General features: G+C 38.5%; 1 protein-coding gene across 1 annotated transcript in view; it reads left to right on the top strand.

Annotated features, from left to right (window-relative positions):
- The window catches only part of LOC136884359 (putative inorganic phosphate cotransporter), a 91911-nt gene extending 76533 nt beyond the window's left edge, over positions 1-15378 (top strand). Inside the window, exons 10-11 of the mRNA XM_067156486.2 lie at positions 5992-6112; positions 14418-15378. Of these exons, the coding sequence (XP_067012587.2) occupies positions 5992-6112; positions 14418-14548 (252 nt within the window). The 3' untranslated portion in view covers positions 14549-15378. The remainder of the gene's footprint in view (positions 1-5991; positions 6113-14417) is intronic.
- The last annotated feature ends 9147 nt before the right edge of the window (positions 15379-24525 follow it).

The following is a 24525-nucleotide window of genomic DNA, read 5'->3' on the forward strand; positions in this document are numbered from 1 at the left end:
AAAGTTGTTTATAACTCCAGGAAACAAACGTTGAGGGCATTTAGTCACTATGTGCTGTTGCCATTAAAGTGTACTTTTAAGTTCTTATTTGTAAGTCGGTTATTCAAATGGCAACACGCTGTCTCTGTTTTGGATAAGTGAGGTTTCACTCGACACTTGCAGAACTATTGATAAACTTAACCATAATAGGCATTATCTTTGATCCTGTATTGACTTGTATGAATCTAACACAGAACTATTTAAAATAGTTTTACTTGAGTCCGCCTTGTCTTTGTACCTTATAGCCAAACTTCTTCCAGACTGTCCTATGTATCGTTTACAAAGAACATGTTAATGCAGTCAAACATAAAAGATGGGAGAACTTATGGTTGAAAAGAATCATACATTTACAGACATTTCTAATGACATGGAATTAATACATTCAGCCAAAAAGGGAAAATTCATGAATGTTTTGGAAAGGTTAGAAATTTATCTTGCACAAAAAAATGATTTTGAATCAAGTTTAAATGAGAGAAGTACAGAAGATTATCCATTGTATAAACTAGAATTTGATAATTTAAGGAACAAAAAGAAGAAGAAAAGAAAAACTTGAAAATCTTAAATTTATATGGGTACTAGCTGATGTACCCATGCTTCGCTACGGAATTCTCAGAAAGACTGACTTTGTGGTTTTCCTAACTGAAGCCAACATAGGTCATTACAAAAACGTCAGTAGGAATGTAGTGATTAAAAGCAATGTTATCGCATAAAATACTCGATCAAATGAAAAACTACACATTTTCTCACTTTTAACGAACAGTACTACGGTGTCGATCTAACAATTCAAAGTTCCAGAGCTGGAATGACCAATCCGCAGACAGCCGTGAACACTTCTCTGCCATTATTCCGTTAAATATGCACACTACTCATTCCAATCAGTGCCTCAGAGTAGAGATTGAATAGCTCGAATGCTATGATGAACCAGTGTGTTATGTACCAGTAGTATCGGAAAATTTATGAAACAGAGGAATGGCATGCTAAAGAAGAAAGTTATCTAACTCCCCAGCTACTTCCCGCCAGTATTTAGGCAGACTGCTGCACTTGTACAACTGGGCGAGTTGGCCGTGTGGTTACTGGCGCGTAGCTGTGAACTTGCATCCGGGAGATAGTGGATTCGAACCCCACTATCGGCAGCCCTGAAGATGTTATTCCATGGATTCCCATTTTCACACCAGGGAAATGCTGGGGCTGTATCTTAATTAAGGCCAAGGCCACTTCCTTCACACTCATAGCCCTTTCCTATTGCTTCATCATCATAAGACCTAACTGTGTTGCTGCAACGTAAGGCAAATGTTAAAAAAAAGTACTCGGTATGCAGCAGTAATCCTATCTATCGGAAATGAAATGGCGTATGGCTTTTAGTGCCGGGGGTGTCCGAGGACATGTTCGGTTCGCCAGGTGCACGTCTTTTGACTTGATACCCATAGGCGACCTGTGCATGGTGATGAGGATGAAATGATGATGAAGACGATACATATACCCAGCCCCCGTGCCAGAGAAATTAACCAATGATGGTTAAAATTCCCGACCCTGCCGGGAATCGAACCCAGGACCCCTGTGGCCAAAGGCCAGCACACTAACCATATAGCCATGGCGCCGGACAACATCTATCGAAGATGAGTGGCAACAGAAGACAAAGCACATCACAACAAACAATGGTCAACGTAATGTTGTTGTTGTTGATCAATTTTATGAGCTTTCTACATTATAGTTCTTTGCATTTAGTTTTCTTTAGACTCTGTGATATTAGGGCGTCTTATAAAATTATTTATAGCGAAGACTGTAGTTACTTATTCTCCGACTTTACATACCGATTTTCATTAAATCCTCTTTACCCAGTTTATCGTGACTTGGCGCTGATAAGGACTTAGTAACAAAAATCCAAATTCTTGAATATCTCTTATCATAGCCGGTATGATAACAATGTATAAGACATAAATAATCGGAAGTAGAATACTACAAAACTTCTGTAGTATTTATCGATACGACCACTAATAACATAATTATTTGGGAATTAAATTTTATTCCTACCCCTAAACTATCATTTCATTCAGTATGAATAAATTACGACCTAGATTATAGGCCGACTTTGCATACCGATTTTCGTTGAGATAGGACCACTAATAACGTAAGTATTTGAGAATTCCACTGTAGGCCTTCCCCTAAACTACCATTTCACTCAGTGTGAGTAAAATTATTTATAGCCTAGGTTATAGCGACTAACTACCCGACTTTCTATACCGATTTTGATTAAATTCTCTTCAGTCGTTTTCTCGTGATGCGTGTACAGACAGACAAACAGACAGGAATTACGGAAAAGTAAAAAGTGCATTTCTGTGTTACTGTGGGCACGAATGATACATAAATACCATCTTTTTGAAATTCTGAGCAATGTACAGACAAAACTCTTATTTTATATATAGATTACATTTCAGACCTTCCCCTAAACTACCATTTCACTCAGTGCGAATAACATTATTGATAGCCTAGATTATAGCGACCTATTCCCCGACTTCGCATACCAAATTTCGTGAAGATACGACCACTAATCAAATAAATATTTGACTATTAAATTTTAGGCCTTCGCCTGAACTACCATTTTTCTCAGTGTGTATAGCCTATATTGTAGCGACTTATTTCCCATCTTTGTCTAGCGATTTTTATTAAGACATGACAACTAACAACATAAATATTTGAGAATTAAATTTCAGGCCTTCCCCTAAACTACCATTTCACTCAGCATGATTAAAATAATTTATAGCCTAGATTGTAGCAGATTATCACCCGACTTTACATTCCGATTTTCATTAAATTCTCTTCAGCCGTTTTCTCGTGATGCGTGTACATACATACATACATACATACATACATACATACATACATACATACATACATACATACATACATACATACATACATGCATACAGACAGACAGACAGACAGACAGACAGACAGACAGACAGACAGACAGAAATTACGGAAAAGTAGAAAATGCATTTTCTTGTTACTGTGGACATGACCAATACAGAAATACCATTCTTTTCAAATTCTGAGCAATGTACAGACAAAACTCTTATTTTATATATATAGATTCTCATTCAATTCAACAAAATGTTATGTAATGATCATTTTCATAATATTTCATTAGTTTCTTTATTCATTGATATGGTGAATTAGGACACAATACTCATTTAAATTGTAAAAAACAAAAAATAGTGGTGTATTGTTTTATTCTTTGAACTGACATCACTGATGAAGGGAGTGGATGATTTTCCCGAAACATGTATGGTAAAAAATAAATAGTTTTCTATCATTATAAGGTGTATTGACAAGACAGACTCAAGGAAAACTATTTTAAATAGTTCTGTGGTAGACTTGAAGAACTACAGTAGTTGCCTAGACAGGAGAGGTCATCTGATAGGTACTTTTCATTTTGTTCTATCAACTTGTGTATAGTTGCCAAAGCAAGGTCAACATATACATAAACTTCTGTGCTTCTTTTTTTTTTTTTTTTTGCTAGGGGCTTTACGTCGCTCCGACACAGATAGGTCTTATGGCGACGATGGGATGGGAAAGGCCTAGGAGTTGGAAGGAAGCGGTCATGGCCTTAATTAAGGTACAGCCCCAGCATTTCCCTGGTGTGAAAATGGGAAACCACGGAAAACCATCTCCAGGGCTGCCAATAGTGGAATTCGAACCTACTATCTCCCGGATGCAAGCTCACAGCCGCGCGCCTCAACGCGTACGGCCAACTCGCCCGGTGCTTCTATTTTAGGCAAGTTGATGTATACAAGGTGAATAAAAGGGGAGTAAGAACTGAACCTTGTGAAAAGCTATTTACCAGTTTTCTTGGTCGGCTGATGTCATTGTCAAGCACAACTTGGACTATTCTGTTACTTAGCGTGTTATTTACAAGACTGACAATTGTTCTGCACTGAACTGTGTGAAGAAGGTTATAGATTAGTCATTGCTTCCATAGTATTGTATGCAGATGTGAAGTCCACAAATACTGTAGAGATTTTTAAGCCTTTTTCTTTCAGTATACGTAGTCAGGGCAAGAACTTGGTCAGTGCAGCTACACTAAGGTCTGAAGCCACGGGGACTTGTTCAAAATTTTAGGTCCAATTCTGTTACACAGAGTCTTTCCAGAAGTTCGTAACATACACTTAACATTGCAACATGGTGGTAGCTTTCTGGCCTGTTACTGAGCTTTCCTGGTTTCAGGAAGGCAATAACCTTGGCTTTCTCAAATTCAGATGGAAGTTTACCTGTGATGAGGATGTCAATGGAAAACCATGCCAGCCAACTCTAGTGATCTTCCCACGGTGGAGTAAAAACTCTGGATCTGTACTGTTGCAGCCAGTAGCTTTACCTGCCTTGAGGTCTTTTATGGCAATATAAATGTGTGCATTGGTAAATGATAAAGCAATTGGAGCTGTTGTCTTTAACTGTTTTATATTGTCTTTGATTACTTTTGCATGATGTTTATCAGCTGATACCCTTGAAACAGACATAATGTGAGAGGCAAGTTGATTAGCAGTACCTGCAGGTTGTTCGTGTACTGCTGGAGCACTCAATCCAAGTTCGCGTAAAAGACTCCATGCTTTTCGACTGGAGTGCTGAAGTACATATTTACCATTGTTTTATTCCATTTCTTCCTTCTAGACCAATCTAGACTCAGAAGTGTTTTTGAGCATGCTTCTGGACTCCCACTCTCAAGGAATTCCTTATAAAGTGTTTCTGTTTCAGGACTCCATGCTGAAACACATTCTTTTTGATAGCCTATTGGAATGTGCTGTTTTTGCTGTTGAAAGAATTGCACCAAGAAACCTTTTGTAGTTGGAACTTACTCGTGGAATCCTTCTGATGACCTTGTGTACTTCAGTGGAGAACGATTCCCAGTCAGCCTTAGCAAAGTTCCACCAAGGGATGCTACTAGAGGAATCTACATACCAGTTTCTAGAAGGGTTGGTCTGTGATGGGTTTGAGGGAAGTCTGGCAGAACTCTTTTTATTGCAGAGAGCAGATCTCCATTGTCATCTTCTCTTATAAAGCAGAGATCTGGATTGTAATATCTTTTCCAAACTACAGATTTGAAAGTCCCATTTTCCTTAGCATTGAAAACTAGATGTACATTGTGTTCATCTGTCCATTCAACAAGGTGCATGGTGACTGTTTAAGTTCCTCTGCATAGATTGCAGTTCAAAACTGAGGTAGGCCAAGGAACTAATGGTGGTTTGTAGATGTTTGTAATTCTGATATTGGTGACCCACCTATATACTGTCATCAGCAGAAACATTGACAAGTCTGCAGTTTTTCACTTCATTTAGAACATACACACAATGGTACACTGCACCAACACAAATATGTACTGAGATTTTTCCTCTGGAATGTTGCTGGCTTTCATCTGCAGTACGGTATGCGTTTCTTGAAGCAGAACAACATTCATTAATTTATCTCTTAAGAATTTTCGAGAGGAGTTAATATTTTTAAGAACTATTACCCTCAACATTAAATTGGCTAATACAAAGGTTGACTAGGAGAATAATGGACTTGGCCATGAAGGGCAAGAGAAGCAGAGGTTGAGGAAGTGCTTAGTTAATTCACAGAGGCCTGGAGAATGAAGCCAGAAAGACATAGTTTCTTATAATGAGGATTTATCAAGCTATACATTTTTTACTGACCCTGTACAGTTTTACCTCAGACAGTCATTTCTGATAAAAGGTACATAATAATGCATGCAGTATGAGATATTCTCACCAGATGACTTTACATTTAGAATAATACAAATTGTAAAGTGTCATTCTATTTTCTTGTTATAAACATTAGTCACCTAACAGGCAACTGAGAGGTGTCTAATGTTTCTTCTTGAACTGTATCTTTCCAGCCCTATAACCCTCTTGCAAAATCACAAAACAAGATTTTTTCACAGAGAATTCTTCTTTTCTAAAGCAAAACCGTCACCAGTGGAATATCATGTTCTACATTTCCTCTGCCATTGGTCTTGGGACGTACGTCCTCTACCTGCTGCTGTGCACTGACAAGGAGCAACCTTGGAACACTCCACAGGAAGGTAAATATCCTTATATATAATTCCATAAGGAACCCACAAATATGGGAGGTGCTGATTCTTGAGATCATAATCGCAGCAGATCATTGTTCCTCTAAGGGTGGTGTGCACCTACTAAGACTAAGTTCTACTTCCGTAGTAAAATACTCTTGAAGTCAGCGTTCGGCGACTTCCATACGACAGTAAATTACTTCCAAAGTATTTTAGACTAAATTACTACAAGAGTAAAATGTTGAAGAGCACCATCTTGTAGTACATTACTAAAGAAGTAAACAACGCAAAAATATAGGTTAGAATTTACTCTCATGGCGTGCGTGGAGTAAGATAGGTTTAGACTTGTTGACTAATGATAATATCATGTCATATACGAGAGGAAGACATTTCAAACGTGTTTATTTAGATTATATTGACGATCGTGATGCAGAAAACAACGGGAAATGTAATAGTGCATACAGTGCATGAAAGGCGAGAGCAGTATGATGTGTACACGGAGAGAGTTTAAGGAACGTTTGGTCTTAGGAAAGAACCCTTTACTTTCCTTCTAAATCTACTTGGAGATCACTTACAGCTGAATTATTGTTTTAATTTTGTTGTATCTCCCAAATTTGAATTGTTGTTGCCCTACGAGTGTTTCGTACCAGAATATTTCAGTTAGTTGCCGGTGATCTAATTAACGTTTACCACAGGACTGTTGGTCATACTTTCATCGCATGGTTAAAACACTAGTGAGGTTAAGAGGGAGGTACGCCTGCAAATGATGATGACTGTTCGGAAAATAAATGGAAATTCTTCACATTGGCAGGTTCCTACACATCGTGGATGCAATTGACTGCACGCATATTCCAACCCCCCCTCGCGGTGACAACGGTGAACTTTCCAGAAATCGGAAGGGGTATTTTTATATATATTTTACAATTTGCTTAACGTCGCACTGACACAGATAAGTCTTATGGCGATGATAGGGTAGGAATGGCCTAGGAGTAGGAAGGAAGTGGCCTTAATTAATGTACAGACTCAGCATCTGCCTGGTGTGAAAATGGGAAACAATTTCACTGTGGATGTAGGCAATCTGTATGAAGAAAATACTATCAGTTTTAATTTTTCCTGTGTGTCCATGACTTTTGATTTTCTTTAGGCTTTGCTTTTGAGTCCTTCTGTGGAATTTTAACTTGCTTTTCACTGTGTTTTCTGTCACTCGAAGCATTGAATTCTTCTGTCACGGCTTTCCATGAATTTCTTTTCTTATCCAGAATCTTTATGTTGTGTTTCTTACACTCGAGAGGCCTATTATTTGCATAGATCATTATCTTTACTAGCCTAACAAGCATTTATCTTTTTCACTTATGTTTTTCCCCCATTTCCTATCACACATAACCTTATCTACTTAGATTTCTTTAAAGTAAACACCCAAACACTACACTCCACCAGTAACGAACGCTACTTCTATAGTAGTAATTAAAAGAATACATTGTACTTAAACTCTGCGATGTTACTTCCGTAGTAAATAACTGCCGTAGCAATTTACTTCTGTAGCATGGACTTCTTCAGTAAATGCTACTTCCAGAGTAATTTACTCTAAGATGGTGCACGCCACCCTAAGTATCGTGTTACAATTGTGCAATAACCAATGAACAGATTTTCAATGTTGTCTAACCCGGTGTTGGTTCACAGCCTACCCCTGTCCACTCAAGGCTTGAAGTCCCCATCCAATGAAAGAATCACCATCAGTAGCATCATATAAGCATTGTAGAGTGGTTTGACATTGAAGCCAGGCTTTTAGCAGTGATTACTGTCATCTCTCTTACCCTACCGATCAACATTCTGATGAGAGCATTTTTTTTTTCCACGAATAGGACTCAAACCGGTTAACCACAGTGTCAGACCACACAGACTTGTTGCTTTAACGATCATGCTCGCCAGGTGGACTAAATTCAAAAATTATTTTTAAAACTCAAGTACTGAGTTAAAGTTCCTTGTAATTTTCAGTTCAACGGTTAGGCAGAGGCCTCGACGTTGTATAGCGAGATAGTTGGCAGGCTCAAATCAGGGCAGCTGCTTTGGAGCTTCCAGCATATTCAAAAGGAGTTAGCTTGCATCTACATTACTGTCATGCGATGTTACGAATTAGGAGTGTACAGGGAAACAAACTTGTTTCAATATTTGTAGAGGACAAGCAATGACGTAGTAAGGTTCATTGACAGTCTGGGACCAATGAGAGGTCAGTGGAAGGAATAAGAAGAACAATGATGACAGTGTATTCTTTCTACTTCCTCAAACCACAGCTTAGAATGAAACAATCATCGTGAATAACCCCACTCGGTATCAGCGCTGGAATGAAGACCGAGTGAGTGGGCCAGGTATTTATACCACCACAGAAAGTTTGAGGAAGAAGCACACAAAACATCAAGAAGCATCAGACAGTGACGCAGCAGGTGAGCTGTCCAGCAGGAAGGACGCAAGGCGAGACAGCAGCAAGAGTACAACGCCGGTTAGATGAGTGTTAATAGCAGCGAGTAGAGAAAGACAAGTGGAGTTCATGTTGACAGCAGCCGTAATTAGGTGAGTGACCGTTACAGCGAGGACGAGTGACAAAATGCGGCATGATTTTCATAGTGAATCTGTGTGTCCAAATTTCATGCACATACAAAAATCAACTGGAGTATTGTTGGTTTAAGCGAAGTGCGCCGTAAAGGGGAAGACTGTTTCCGTTTGAAATCTGGCAACTTGTTCTATTTTTGTGGTGATCCGGAAGGGAAATTCAATGGAGTTGGCTTTTTAATTAACAAGAACATTGCTGATAGAGTATCAATTTTAGAAGGATCTTCCAGCAGAGTAGCTCGAATGGTCCTTAAGTTGTCGAATAAATACAAATTGCAGATCGTTCAGGTGTATGCTCCCACTTCAAGCCATCCAGACGAAGAAATTGAGTCCTTTTATGAAAGCCTTGATAACACCTGCAAAAAGGGAAGTGATTGCCACTTCCAGATGGTTATTGGAGACTTTAATGCAAAAGTCGGTACCAAGAAACAAGGTGACACTGTGGTGGGTAAATATGGAATTGATGACCGAAATGATAGAGGTGAGAGATTAGTCCAGTTTGCTGAATACACCAATATGTCCATCATGAATACATTCTTTAAGAAACATCCTGAACGAAAATGGACGTGGAGGAGCCCTAACTTCAGTGTAAAAAATGAGATTGACTTTATTCTGTCGAATAGACCGCATATTGTAAAAGACGTATCAGTGTTAAACCGATTCAGCACTGGGAGTGATCACCGTCTTGTGAGAGCAAGAGTTGAACTTAATGTAAGATATGAAAGGAACAAACTCATAAGAAGAAAGAGCAACAGAATCAATCTCAAAAACCTAGAAAACAATTCGGAATCATTCCGGGCAGCTCTTCAAAGTAAGTACCATGTAACTAAGGCTGAAGATCTAGCAGAAATGATTGTTTCGTGTGCTCAAGAAATCGGGGGCATATGTAAGGAAAGTGACCAACCAAAGAAATTCAGTGACAAAACTAAAACCCTGCTAAAGCGAAGGAGAGAAAAGAAAATTCAGACTGATCGTGACATGATAGAATATTCTGAAATATGTAAGGCAGTACGAAGAGAAATGAAAACTGACTTACAGAAATTCAGGGAAGACACTTTAAGAACAAGCTTAGAGAGCAAGACGAGTTTCAAGACAGCCAAACGAAAACTCATAATCGGTAAAAAGCAGCTAATTGCTCTAGATGGAAATGATGGTCGAATTACTGAAAAGGAGGAAGTTTTGAAATTCATCAGAGACTTTTATTGCAATCTGTATAGCAAACCAAAGGAAGCCCTGAATGGACCTAAACTAAATGATATTTCTAATGTTCCAGATATTCTCCCTTCGGAAGTCAAGTGTGCTTTAGATAGTATGAAAAAGGGAACTGCGCCGGGTGATGATGAGCTTTGTGTGGACATCCTGAAACTCACAGGGGAGGAGACAATAAATCACTTGGCAAAAATATTCACTTCCTGTGTGCACTCGGCTTCAATTCCAACATCATGGAACAAAGCAAAGATCATACTGATACATAAGAAAGGAAATATTCACAGTATCAAAAATTATCGTCCTATCAGCTTGCTCTCTATTTTGTATAAACTTTTTACAAAGATCTTGTTAAATCGAATCAGTTTCATCCTTGACTCAGCCCAACCTATTGAACAAGCAGGTTTCCGTAGTAATTTTAGCACAATAGACCACATACTGACTGTAAGAGAAGTGATAAGCAGAGCAAATGAATATCATTTGCCTCTCTGCATTGCCTTTGTTGATTTTGAAAAGGCATTTGACTCTGTCAGCCATACAGCTGTCATGCAAGCTTTACATGAGCAAGGAGTGGAAGCAGCTTACATCCAAGTGCTCAACAATATCTATGAGACTTCTTCAGCTTTCGTTAATATCGGTAAATCAACCCCAGAATTCCCCATCAACAGAGGTGTCAAACAAGGTGATCCCATCTCCCCGAAACTATTCTCAGCGGTCCTAGAGATGGCTATGTCTAAGCTGAGCTGGGAAGAAAAGGGAATTAGAATTAATGGGAAAAGGCTAAATAACTTGAGATTTGCAGATGATATTGCTTTACTGGCAAACGACTTCGAAGAGCTCCAGACCTTAATTACAGATCTTGCATTAGAATGTCAGTTGATTGGCCTAAGCATAAACCTTTCCAAAACAAAAGTTATGTCCAACGAATGGGTTCAAGCTGGAAATGTGAATATTAAGAACATGCCATTAGAAGAGGTCAGTGATTACATCTACCTTGGCCAGATTATAAATATGACAGGTGATATAAGACCAGAAATCTATAGGCGCATCAAGCTCGGATGGCAAGCATTTGGAAGGAATTCTTCAGTATTAAGATCAAAAATGCCAGCAAATCTGAAGAAAACAGTATTTGACCAATGCATCCTTCCTGTGCTGACTTATGGCTGTGAGACTTGGACTCTGAATGAATTCACAAAAGGGAAACTTCGGACCGCGCAGAGAGCCATGGAAAGGTCAATGCTAGGCTATACAAAGAAAGATAGGAAAAGAGCTGATGACATCCGGTCTGTTACAAAGGTTAAAGACATCTTAGAGAGAGTACGCTCCTTAAAATGGCAGTGGGCTGGCCATGTTGCACGAAGAAATGATGATAGATGGACAAAACTAGTGCTGGAGTGGAGTCCGAGAGAACATCGAAGGCCTAGAGGAAGACCACCGGACAGATGGGACAAAGATATCAAGAAGATCGCTGGTACCACTTGGATGAGATCTGCCCAAGACCGTTCTACTTGGAGAAGACTGTTGAAGGCCTACCTATACCCACGACTTAAAGAGGCCACATCATTTTAATGATTGAAATGGCTGATTGTATATTGTATACATAAAACATTATACTGTTATAGAACAATGCAACCACCCAAACTGCTTTCTTCACTTTACTCAAGACTAAGTCTTCAAATTGGTTTCTTACCTTGAAATATGTATATATTCCTCAATAAACTGGGGCTAATCTGTGTATAAACCTGCGGCCACTGAATTAGATGGGTGAGAAAAACTGCATTGTTGTCAGATATGGGAACGGCAAAGCAACAGATGGTCGAGAGTCGCTTACAATTAAGCACAGACTGGCAGCACTAACTGTGCAGTGCTGTCCAGAGAAAGACAGTCTGCGCCAGGTCCATGTAGCCTATTCTTTAAAGTAGATAGTTCTCTTTTCTATACTACACAGTCCGATATATAGTATTCAATTATTTAAAGTTATATTGTGAACCATATAGAAATTAAAATATTTTAATAAAACTGATACTGATTAATGCGTAATCCAAAAGTACTTACGGTGACCCGTGTCCTGCACTGGCGCGCGTGACCCGAACAACATCTGGTATATGGCCACTTTTTGGGCTATTTTCCAGGAAAACTAAAAGATGCATGGATACATGATCCAGGTAAAAAAAGTTAGACAATTTTCTAAATTTTTTCGCAGACAACATTTTATTGGCCTAAGAAATAGAAACGTGGACGCTTACTGAAAATTTCAATACAGAATTTTACAGATTTAAATTTACTTGTTCAAGTTTTTCATCTTAATAACTATTTTAATTGGTTTATGTGGAAAATAATTATACCGCTGAAATCAGCCGTCTTTCTTGAAGGTTGAGGTACAATTTCTTTTGCAGCATTTTAGGAGGTAACATCAAGAGTGTGGGAGAGAACAAACTGCCTCACGCTCCAAAATAATGTATTGAATTAGGCTTTTGTTTGCCAGTTGCTACATAACCTTGGCAACAGTGTAATTTGATGGCTGCGACTATAGGGTGTCAATGAAGGTATCCACAGGTGCATATTCTCAGCTGCTGCTAACTGAGGCCCTCCTTTCGACATCTACAGCATGAGGTCCGATGGCATTGCAGTTGGTATTAATAATCTATAAAACGCTCATGTCACACTGATAATAGACAAAGGCGAACAGAGACTAGAAGACTGGGGGAGAGTGCATGGACTTGAAATTAACAATTCAAAGACCCAAGTCAGTCCCAATGATACAAGAATTACTGTCATTCGCTTTGAATACCTGTGATCTGTCGTCATTAACACTGGTGAGTTTGAATCTGAAATCTCCACATGCATCGGAGTGGTGGCAAACTTTACAGCAATGCTAACTCGCATCTGCAAGAATACAACCATCACAGTGAAGACTCTCATCGCTGTAAGAATGACCACTATTTTATTAACAGGTAGGAACAAAGGCAGGAGGGTATTTGGAACAAGGAGATAAAAACTAAGTTACCGAGCTCGATAGCTGCAGTCGCTTAAGTGTGGCCGGTATCCAGTAATCGGGAGATGGTGGGTTCGAACCCCACTGTTGGCAGCCCCGAAGATGGTTTTCCGTGGTTTCCCATTTTCACACCAGGCAAATGCTGGGGCTGTACCTTAATTAAGGCCATGGCCGCTTCCTATCTGTGTCAGTGCAACGTAAAGCAAATAGCAAAAAAAAAAAGCTAAGTTAGGAATGAACTCTATGGATGAAGTGGTACGCTTAAATCAGCTTTGGTGGTGGGTTACCTAGCAGAATAATGGACTTGGTCATGGAGAGTAAGAGAAGTAGATGGAGATCAAGACGATAATGGCTGGAGGACTGAGTTTGTAATGGCCACAGAGCTAGTTACAAACAGAAAATCGTCGAGGTGTTTAGTAAATTCACAGAGGCGCGCAGACTGAACACTGACAGGCATAACTATCTATACCGTTATGTATGCAGGCGGCTATTGCGAATGCCATGAACAGCACACAGCACCAGTGAAACAAGGTGTGAAAACGAGACTGTTGACCCTTGGGAGCCAGTAGTTTATGAAATACTTCAGACTTTTCGTCAGAAGCCCAAAGATAATGGAAAATCTAATCCAGGGAAAAGAGGATGTGTACCACTGCAGTGTCACCACCTCTATGTACAGTTAGAACATGATAAAGGGGACTAATGTCTTAACAAGCAACTCATAGAAGAGGCCAATAGTTTCACAGTTAGTTTTGTGGAAGCGTGCAGTGTTTTGCATATCCAGTGCCAAGATACCTGTCTGAGAGTTACAGGAGAACTGTAGTTAAATAATCATAATGTCCCCAGACTCCCCAACCAAACAAATTGCATATCATCCTGGTCTCCATAAAATCAATCACATTTGTACCCTTTGGAGTCCAATTATATACCCACTCACATCCCCTGCAGGTTTAAATTAAAATCAGTTGAATTTTGGAAAAAAATACACTGATATTTATTTTCTACAATTAACACTTTGAATGTAAATCTGTAAAAGAAAAATGTTATATTGCCAATCAGTAAACAACACTCATAATGACATATTCTCACCATATGGTACTTTCCAGAAGCACTTGCTGGGATGGAGTCCTACGTTCCTTGGACAGCTTTCACAGAAAAATTACTTCTGCTTTGAACCACACCAACATCCAGCCCCTTCTAGCTCCTTCCTCTGCCATCTACACTATCTTCCTGTCCCCATTCTCACCATATTTGATCAAACTGTTTCACAGTTCTATTACAGGAGTTATTTTTCATGTTTGTTTGGTGACATAAAAAGTTCAACTTGCATTCAGTGTCTTAGATTTGCCAACATTTCTTAACTGGATCTAATTCCTTAACATTTGTATGTGATGTGGTTTGCCATAATAGAATTAATCCTCCTAAATAGTACTAACTTGCTGATAGAAGGTTAACATTGTGTTTGTCATGCTCCACATGTTCTGTTCTAAATCTAATGATTTTCTGTTACAGATGTCAAATCTACGGAGAATGAAGAAAAAGGAACAATTGGAAACATTTCATACATTAACGAAGCTTACGAGAGGGATATTGCTATTACACCAAGGAAATGGGAAAGGAAGATATCAGCAGAGATCTTCTGATTAGTGGCTCCTCCTGCAACGTCAAGTCAAACCCTCTTGTGCTGCATATTAAGTCATTGAGTTATTCAGCAGTGTTTAGCACATGCTGGTGTCTGTTCATGTCCTAAGACATTTTGGCATAAATGACCAATGACTTTGTTGCGGCAGGTCAAAGTCTGGAACAATTCAGTATTTTCAAACATCACTGAGGGAACGTGGCAATTATTGTCCTTGGAGCTGCTGCTTAATGGTATGCAGGTCATTTGAACCCTTAATGTCGCGTGATACTCTCCATATCTCTTGCTTAGCTCCCTCTGTGGGTCACTGGTAGTGTCTGTCTACGGATTCCAAGATTACAGGCGGCAAAGGTGGATGGATTTTTGAAGGGCAACAAAGTTCCATTTGGCACTTCATGTCGTATGATGTTGGCCTGTAAAAGATCTCTGGTGAAACATTTGGTGTTCCACCAACAAAATTAAAAAAGCCATCTAGCAGAGTAACACGGAATGCATGCAGGCAGCCTAAATGGCATCAAATTAAAATACTGTACAGTAGCTGAGGCCATGAAATACCAGCATTTAAAACTCATTCACATGGAAATTATAACATAAGCACAGAAACTTACAAACAGTTTAAGTGTAGTCATAGACTAAACATACAGGCTTGTAAGCTCCAATCGTCTGCTGCAACATAATCGAGCACCAATCAAAACGCAGTACTCTTCAATTAATGAATTTTAAATCAACTATTCATTTGTCATTGGTTATTACCTGTGTTTCTGTTTTCCATGTGAATGGTTCAATCACGCTAATGTAAGTTTGATATTAAAAGTTTCATTGTGAATACCCATTAGTTTTTGAGATTCTAGTTCTAGCTCCCGTCTTTTATATGTCTATGTGATCATAATCTTCCTTGTTTTAGTCTTGTGGTGTATTTGTAGTCAATTTACAGTCAGAAAAACTGCTACGTTGATGCACCTTCGCAGACTACCAAAACATGTGACTGAGAATTATCTAAAATCTCTCTTCATGCTACATTAACTCCTATGGTATGGCAGTGTCAACATTTCCACACTAGCCAGTATGATAGCAAGCTCCATGCTATAGTAACTAAGTTGACAGGATGTGCCCAGACAATGGCGTGTACCGAGAATTTCAGGGAACAGATCAGTATCACCCAAGTTAAGTCGGGCGTTATTGTATTGGCCCAAATATAAGACTATCTTTTTATGTTAAAATGTACTTATCGCCTAACATTATAAAGACTCATTTTAGTGAAGTCTGTTTGCATCATTCCTCAGAGGTACCGACTTCTGCAGTAGTAGTTCACCATGTGTGTTGCAGATGAGCTCAAGGTCACAAAATCAACCGAAATTTCTCGAGCTTTCACAACCTTTTCTAATTTGTGGCTTGTGATTTCTTGTTGCTTGGATTGGCATCATTCCGTTTTGGTTACTATTCCAGTCGTGGCAAAGAGAGTCTTCAACCAAATACTGACTGCAAAAAAAATTATTAGTTGTTCCGAGTGCAACATCAACGGCAGAAATATGAGGAAATATTTAAGAATTCTGGCACATTACAAAAAGTATTTTGAGAATCAAAGACAGGATTTATAGGCAAGATTTGTGCAGGAAAACAATAAGTCGTGAAGTTGTTACAGCAAATGCACTGGAGTTGGCAAGGATTTAAAAGTTCTGGTAACTGAATTTAAGACAATCCTGGGGTGTGGTAAACAAATGATGCAGTACCTAGCAACAGATTACATTAATAAATATTTTATCAGAATAACACTTTTGTTCCTAGATTTACTTTAGGACTTATTAAATTAGTTATAGAAGAGCTTGAACATGTTGTAATCACATTCAATATTTAATTTTTCTCATAAATATCTTCATGGTAGTCTTATATTTGGCCCAATATGGTAATACCCACACCCCAAAGAATACGCGTGTTACAACTGGCAATCAAGTGCTCGAAACTGTTGAAGAGGACATAACTAGGGAGGGACAACCAGCTCTTGGTAGGCTTGGCCCCTTCAAGACAAAAGTCATTCTACCGGTCACGACACAGAGAACCACACAAACCGCTACCGAGTCTGCCAGAGAGCGATGGAGTGCTCTATGGAACAAGTGGAGGGCTCAGGGCTCTGACAGAGTGAAGGGGTGACATCCAACTGTATTCTCAGCAGAGATCGATATGTTTAGCTGTGGAAACTGACAGACTAGGAAAGAAAAAGAATACTGCCAATTACGGATCATTGCTGATAGATCCTGTGGAATGGAGACAATTCCCAAGTGGCCCACCCTCTTTGCTCCAGCTGGTATTGAGCTTCCAAGGAGAACACACACCAGGATATGACTGTAGAGCAGAGTTCCAGACCACACATGAAAAGACCTTGTGGGTACAGTGGCTGAAAGACTTTGACATGCAAATCTAGATCAGTGTTCTCTCTATATTCATTGGTTATTACTAGACCTGGGATTTTAAGGCAAATGCCTACTTCGTTCCTTACGAAATAACATGATTTTTTTTTAAATATGTTGACGTTTCATGATAAATACCTTACATTAACAGAGTTTTATAGTGCCCTAAAATGCCTATTTGGACCTTTAGAGCCTATTTTACTATTTTAGTGCCTAAAAATGCCTATTTTCTACATTTAAAATAAAATTCAACTTCTATAATTTTTACAATCACACAATGGACATCCTGGAACAAGCAGAACAGGAGAGGGTGGGTTTTTCACAGAAATGTGCTCTTCCCAGACAACTGTCACCAAAGGAATGCTGAGTGGAGGTGGAGGATTAGCTCAGAAGAACAACGAGCAGGTAGTAAAGGACGTACTGTGTCGAGTGACGGGGTGAGGGGGGGTGGGGGTAGTTTATCTAGGAAGAACAAGGAGCAGGTAGTAAGAAGGGACATTCTGTGTCAAGTCTCCAGTGAAAGAACATTTGTTTAAGTGAATATAGTTCATCATGCCTAAAACAAAATCATCTAAGAGTGCACTTATACAACAATGGCTTGTACAATTTCCAGGGATGACTTTTGATGGCAAGATTATTTTCTGCCAGTACTGCAATAAACAGGTATGTGCACATATCGTAAATTTCATATTAATCTAAAACTAAGGTTTTGATATTGGCTCCTCTAATTAATTGTAGAGACCTAGTCCAGATGACCTGGGTTCGATTTCTAGTATCGGCAGCAATTTAGAAATCTATGAGGTCTGGAACGGTATTGACCCAGCATCGTGAGGACAATTGAGAAGCTACAGTGGGCAGGGGTCACGGAGGCAAGGCAATATGGCTGAGGAATGTATCGTGCTGACCACACTCCACCCATTATCTGCAGGCCATGAGCTGGGCAGCAACCGTTATTGAAAGCCAAGGCCCTTCGGGGACTGTAGTGTTCTTGTTCTTAATTAACTTTAGAGTAATAATGGCTTAATTTAAATAGTACAAAATTACAAATTTTATTCAATAGCTCACCTTTTCTATTCCTCATCTTAGTCTCTAATTGACATCACTTTATTGTGTTTTAGATTTCACATGAGAAAAAATGCCACCTTCAGCAGCATGCAGATACTGCCAGTCACAAAGCGAAAGCAGCCATGAAAAGTAACATTAGACAGACTCTGCTCACACAAACTATATCTCCTACAACCCATAATGGTTTCTATGCTGATATGTGTAGAGCCCTAGTTGCAGCAAATATCCCCTGGAGTGCTGTGCATAATCCGGTTTTCAGAGATTTTTTATAGAAATACACCAAGCAGCACATCCCATCAGCATCTACATTAAAGAAGAACTACTTAGATATTTGTTACAATGAGGTCATTTTGTCAATCAGGGAGGATATTGGGGAGTCTTGCATATGGTTGTGTGTGGACGAAACCACTGACTCTGTGGGCAGGTACATTGCTAACCTTATAGTAGGAAAACTGGAACCCAATCAGGCATCTACTGCTCACCTTCTTTGCTCTAAACAGCTTGAGAAAGTCAATAGTCAAAGCATTGCATACTTCATCAACAAGGGGTTGCAATTGTTGTATCCTGGGAGTGTTGATGATTCTAAAGTCCTTCTCCTTGTCTCCGATGCTGCTTCCTACATGATTGCCACTGCACCTCTCCTCAAAACTTTCTATCCTTCTTTAATTCATGTTACTTGCAGCGCCCATGCCTTGCATAGACTCGCAGAAACAGTTAGGGCCGAGTTTCCTGCAGTAAATACTCTCATTTCAACAATGAAGAAAGTGTTCTGTAAGGCTCCATCAAGAATAGCCATCTTTCGAGAGAAACTCCCTTCTATTCCCCTTCCACCAAAGCCAATCATCACCAGTTGGGGCTCCTGGATGGAAGCTGCCCTGTATTATGCAGAACAGCTTGAGGAAATCAAGACTGTGATACACAATTTGCCTTTAACGGACAACTCTGCATGTGTGTCGTCTGTCAAAGAGCTGTTAAATGATTGTTCCAGTGTTCAGAGAGACATTGCGTATATTCAGGCAAATTTTTCATTTCTTCCAGTCACCATTACAAAAATGGAGGAAAAAGGAAACAGTCTCAAACAGCAATTTTCTGTAATTGAGGAAGCTGAGAATAACATACAAAGTGCTAGGGGCAAGGTAGGGGACAAAATAAGAGACAAGTGGTCTAGTGTACTGCAGAAGAACTCAGGTTATTCAGTGCTGAAAAGGGTACATCAGGTAATGGATGGGGAAAAGGTAGACTTACCAAGTGAAATTGAATTGAAAAATGTAGATAAATTTTCCTATGCCCCTCTAATATCTGTGAGTGTGGAGCGCACTTTTTCTGCTTTCAAAATGATTTTAACAGACAAAAGACACAGCTTGACTGTGGAAAATTTGGAGAAGATTATTGTTATGTACTGTAAAGCAAACTACGAATGAAAGTACTGTAGGAATGTTCCTCACAAATAATAAACACATACTCCATTCGCGTTTATGCCGTTATTGGATGCCTACAATGCTGTAATTGTGTACAGTGATTTTAGTATTAAGGTTTTAGATCAGTACTGATAATGGTATATCATATAATCCATAACTTTTTTTGTCACATTACTTTTTATATTGTTTTTGATAAATGTCTTTTTTTATTATGTCTTAATTTTGCAGTTATTTCGGTTAAGAATAGGGATACCACGTTAGTTAAAGTAAAAAAGTATCACGTTACAGTTTAAGTGTATATTGTAATATTTTAAACTCTATTTCCTGCCTATCCACACATTTTTAAAACATATTTCAAATGCCTGTTTTCTCTTTTAAAAGCCTATTTACTTGTGTTAAAAGCCTATTTTAGGCGCCTAAAACTAATTTTTTTAGAGCCTAAAATCCCAGGTATAGTTATTACACATAATAAATGTCATTGTGATTCTGTATTGACATTTACTATAATATAATTATTGTAATTTATTTGTCCACCTGGTCATTATTATACGTTACAAATAAAAAATTGAAACACTCGTTACAAATTGTTCATGTAAGACAACATGTTTCGGTCAATCAATCAATCAATCAATCAATCAATCAATCAATCAATCAATCAATCATTCAATCAATCAATCACTACTGATCCGCATTTAGGGCAGTCACCCAGATGGCAGATCCCCTATCTGTTGTTTTCCTAGTCTTTTCTTAAATGATTTTAAAGAAATTGGAAATTTATTGAACATCTGGGAAGTTATTCCAATCCCTAATGCCCCTTCCTATAAATGAATATTTTCCCAAATTTGTCCTCTTGAATTCCAACTTTATCTTCATATTGTGAACTTTCCTACTTTTAAAACACCACTCAGACTTATTCGTCTACTAATGTCATTCCTCGCCATCTCTCCCCTGACAGCTCAGAACATACCACTAAGTCACACAGCTCGTCTTCTTTCTCCCAAGTCTTCCCAGCCCAAACTTTGCAACATTTTTATAATGCTACTGTTTTGTTGGAAATCACCCAGAACAAAACGAGCTACTTTTCTTTGGATTTCTTCAGTTCTTGAATCAAGTAGTCCTGGTGAGGGTCCCATACACCAGAACCATACTCTAGTTGGGGTCTTACCAGAGACTTATATGCCCTCTCCTTTACATCCTTACTACAACCCCTAAATACCCTCATAACCATGTGACCGAGCTCGATAGCTGCAGTCGCTTAAGTGTGGCCAGTATCCAGTATTCGGGAGATAGTGGGTTCGAACCCCACTGTCGGCAGCCCTGAAGATGGTTTTCCGTGGTTTCCCATTTTCACACCAGGCAAATGCTGGGGCTATACCTTAATTAGGGTCACGGCCGCTTCCTTCCCAATCCTAGCCCATTCCTGTCCCATCGTCGCCATAACAGCTATCTGTGTCAGTGCGACGTAAAGCCAATAGCATAACCATGTGCAGAGATCTGTATTCTTTATTTACAATTCCATTTATGTGATTACCCCAAATGAAGATCTTTCCTTATATTAACACCTAGATATTAAATGATCCCCATAAAGATGTTTCACCCCATCAACGCAGTAATTAAAACTGAGAGGAATTCTCCTATTTGTGAAACTCACAACCTGACTTTTAACCCCGTTTATCGTCATACAATTGCCTATGTCCATCTCAAATTATCAATGTCATTTTGCAGTTGCTCACAGTCTTGTAACTTATTTATTACTCTACACAGAATAACATCATCCGCAAAAAGCCTTATCTCTTGATTCCACTTCTTCACTCATATCATTTATATGTATAATATAAGAAAACATAAAGGTCCAATAATACTGCCTTGAGGAATTCCCTCTTTAACTATTACAGGGTCAGATAAAGCTTCACATACTCTAATTCTGTGAGTTCTATTTTCTAGAAACATAGCCACCCATTCAGTCACTCTTTTGTCAAGCCCTTTTGCACTCATTTTTACCAGTAGTCTCCTATGGTCCACCCTATCAAATGCCTTATACAGGTCAATCGTGATACAGTCCAAACGCACAATGGACACTATTCTATCAAGAAGTAGAGAACAAATTATTCTACGAACTAGCCAAAAAACAGTCAAATTTGGAGAATAAACTCAACAGGCTAAAAAACTGCCAACTACATAACCAACAAACTAGAAACTCCAATAGTAACACGTTCGTTCGTACGCAGTTTCATCCAGCTGTTGTAAATCTATCTAACACGCCCTTAAGTGAAAGTGAACACTTAACTTTATCCAAAGGACCGAAACACAACTGGCCAAACTTGAACAGCCTCAACATAGCCGCTACTATGATCACAGAATCAGAGCTAGCCATCAGCAAAATACCGGAAGACACGCAAAATGAGGTTAGAACCGATGTTAAAAGGAAACTGACTGATATCCTCTACAATTTAACCAACCCCGCAAATAACCTCAATAATAAAGAAAAAATTGCTGAACAAAAGCGCATATACGCCCTCAAGAAGAAAATTAAAGACAACGAACTCATCATAACCAAAGCTGACAAAGGCAATGCAACAGTTATCATGGATAAAAAAGTATATATTGAAAAAACAAAAAACTTTTTCACAGACAGCTCATTTTCCATAATCAAAAAAGACCCCACCCAAAAAATTCAAAAACTACTTAAACAAACTCTTAAAAACACTTCATTTTTATTTACCGAACAGGAAAAATCCAAACTCATACATATGAACCCAGGACTCCCCACTGCTAAAGCTCTTCCCAAAATTCACAAAACCGGAATTCCCATCCGGCCAATTATCAACTATAGACCAAGCCCCTTATACAGAATATCACAATTCATCCAATGTTTCTTAAGAAAAAATTATCAATTCTTATCCAAAAAGTCTATTAAAAACACATCTGAGCTAGTAGAAAAACTAAACAAGTTCAATTTGCAACCGGATCACTCCATCCACTCTTTCGATATTGTAAACATGTACCCAAGCATACAAGTATCAAAATTAATTCCGATAATTATAAACAATTTAAACAAAAACAGCCACTTAAGCAAACTAGAGATACAAGACTTTATCACAATATTAAAACTTATCATCGACAATAACTTCTTCACTTTTGACAATGTCATATATCAACAAAATGGTTTGGCAATGGGGTCACCGGCCTCAGGTATCTTAGCAGAAATATACCTGGACTTCCTCGAATACACCAAAATTGACAACGAATTCGAAAACATTCTCTTTTGGGCCAGATATGTCGACGATGTCTTTGTAATCATGAATGAGAAATCAATTAACGCACCCACCACCCTCTTAAGACTCAACAATATTGATCCTCATATCAAATTCACACTAGAATCCGAATCAAATCAAAAAATCAACTTTCTAGATTTAACCATCACTAGAAACTCAGATTCTTTCAGTTATAAAATTTTCAGAAAACCCACTCAAACAGCCTCCACCATTCGCCAAGATTCAGTGCACCCCCAGTCCCACAAACGAGCCACATACAACAGCCTAGTTCACCGAGCCTTCAGCATACCTATGTCCAATAAAGATCTAAAAAACGAACTCAACACAATCCGCGGAATCGCAAAATTCAACGGCTTCAGCAATCATTTTATAGAAAGGATAATCAATAAACACAAACATCGCCCAAAAACTACCCTCAAAAAAGAAATAACCAAACCTCTAACATTTTCCACCTTCACGTTCAACAATGATATCTACAAGTTAACCAACATCTTTAAGAAACAAGGCGTTAAAATAGCCTTCAAAACCAACAATAAGAACATGAATGTTTTATACAATACTTCACACATCAACAAGACCAGCAGTTTTTTAAAATCAGGAGTTTATAGGATCAAATGTACCACCTGTAAAAAAACCTACATCGGGCAAACCGGGAGAAACTTCATTATCAGATACCACGAGCACACTAACGCAATAAAATACAACAAGTTTTCAGCCATCGGCCAACACATGCAAGATTATAACCATAATTTCACCAATATTGAACAAGACATGGACATCCTCGTATTAGCAAACAAGGGCCCTTTACTGAACATAATGGAAAATTACTACATACACCTAGACCAATACTTTAATGCCAGTCACAATCTCAATGAAATCTCAGAGAAACCCAACATACTCTTCGATCTATTTATCACTTTCCTCAGAAACAATAATGCAGCCAACCTAAACTCAATCCTAAATTTAATCAAAGGTACTTTTCCAAGACAATTACACTTTCTCCCGCACCCTTCAGCCCCACCTTAAGCCCTCTTCCTAAGCCATATTTCATTTCAATACAAGAACTTACTGATTTCCATGATTATAATTTTTACAACACCCCATTTATACTTTATTCTTTGTTAAAAACCTCTTATTATGTATATTCCTTGTATTATTAACTATTACCATAACATCTCATTTCACTTGTTATTCTTTAAAATAATATTGTCTTAGGATTTCGCCACAAATGATCTTTGCTTCAATACGGCTGATGATGACCCCTAGATGGGTCGAAACTAGTACCGTATAATTTTGTAAATTTGTGAATATATTGTATTGAAAAGGTGGAAACATTTAAGTTATTATTATTATTACTGACCTCCTGAATCCAAGATACCTGCTATATCTTGCTGGAATCCTACAAGTTGAGCTTCAGTTGAATAACCCTTCCTAAACCCGAAATGCCTTCTATCGAATCAGTTATTAATTTCGCAAACTTGTCTAATATAATCAGAAATAATGTTTTCCCAAAGCTTACATTCAATGCATGTCCATTGGATTATCCTCAGCTACACAAGTTACAGAATTATATACGGTACTTGAATTCAATAGATGATAAAATTCGTGTCCCATTCAATGATTTGTTAAAAAGTTTATTCAATGTAGTAAACATATGTTAACATGTTCTGAATAAAACTTCTTGAAAGTCATTTGGGGAACATTATAAGAATAATAAATAGGCTACATCTTAAAAGTGATGGACTTTTAAAAATCTTCTTTGTGGAAGAGCTTGATCTAGATACAAAAATGTTGCATGAAGATAACATGGAGACAGTG

Source organism: Anabrus simplex, chromosome 12 (genome assembly GCF_040414725.1).
Source record: "Anabrus simplex isolate iqAnaSimp1 chromosome 12, ASM4041472v1, whole genome shotgun sequence".
Lineage (NCBI taxonomy): Eukaryota > Metazoa > Arthropoda > Insecta > Orthoptera > Tettigoniidae > Anabrus > Anabrus simplex.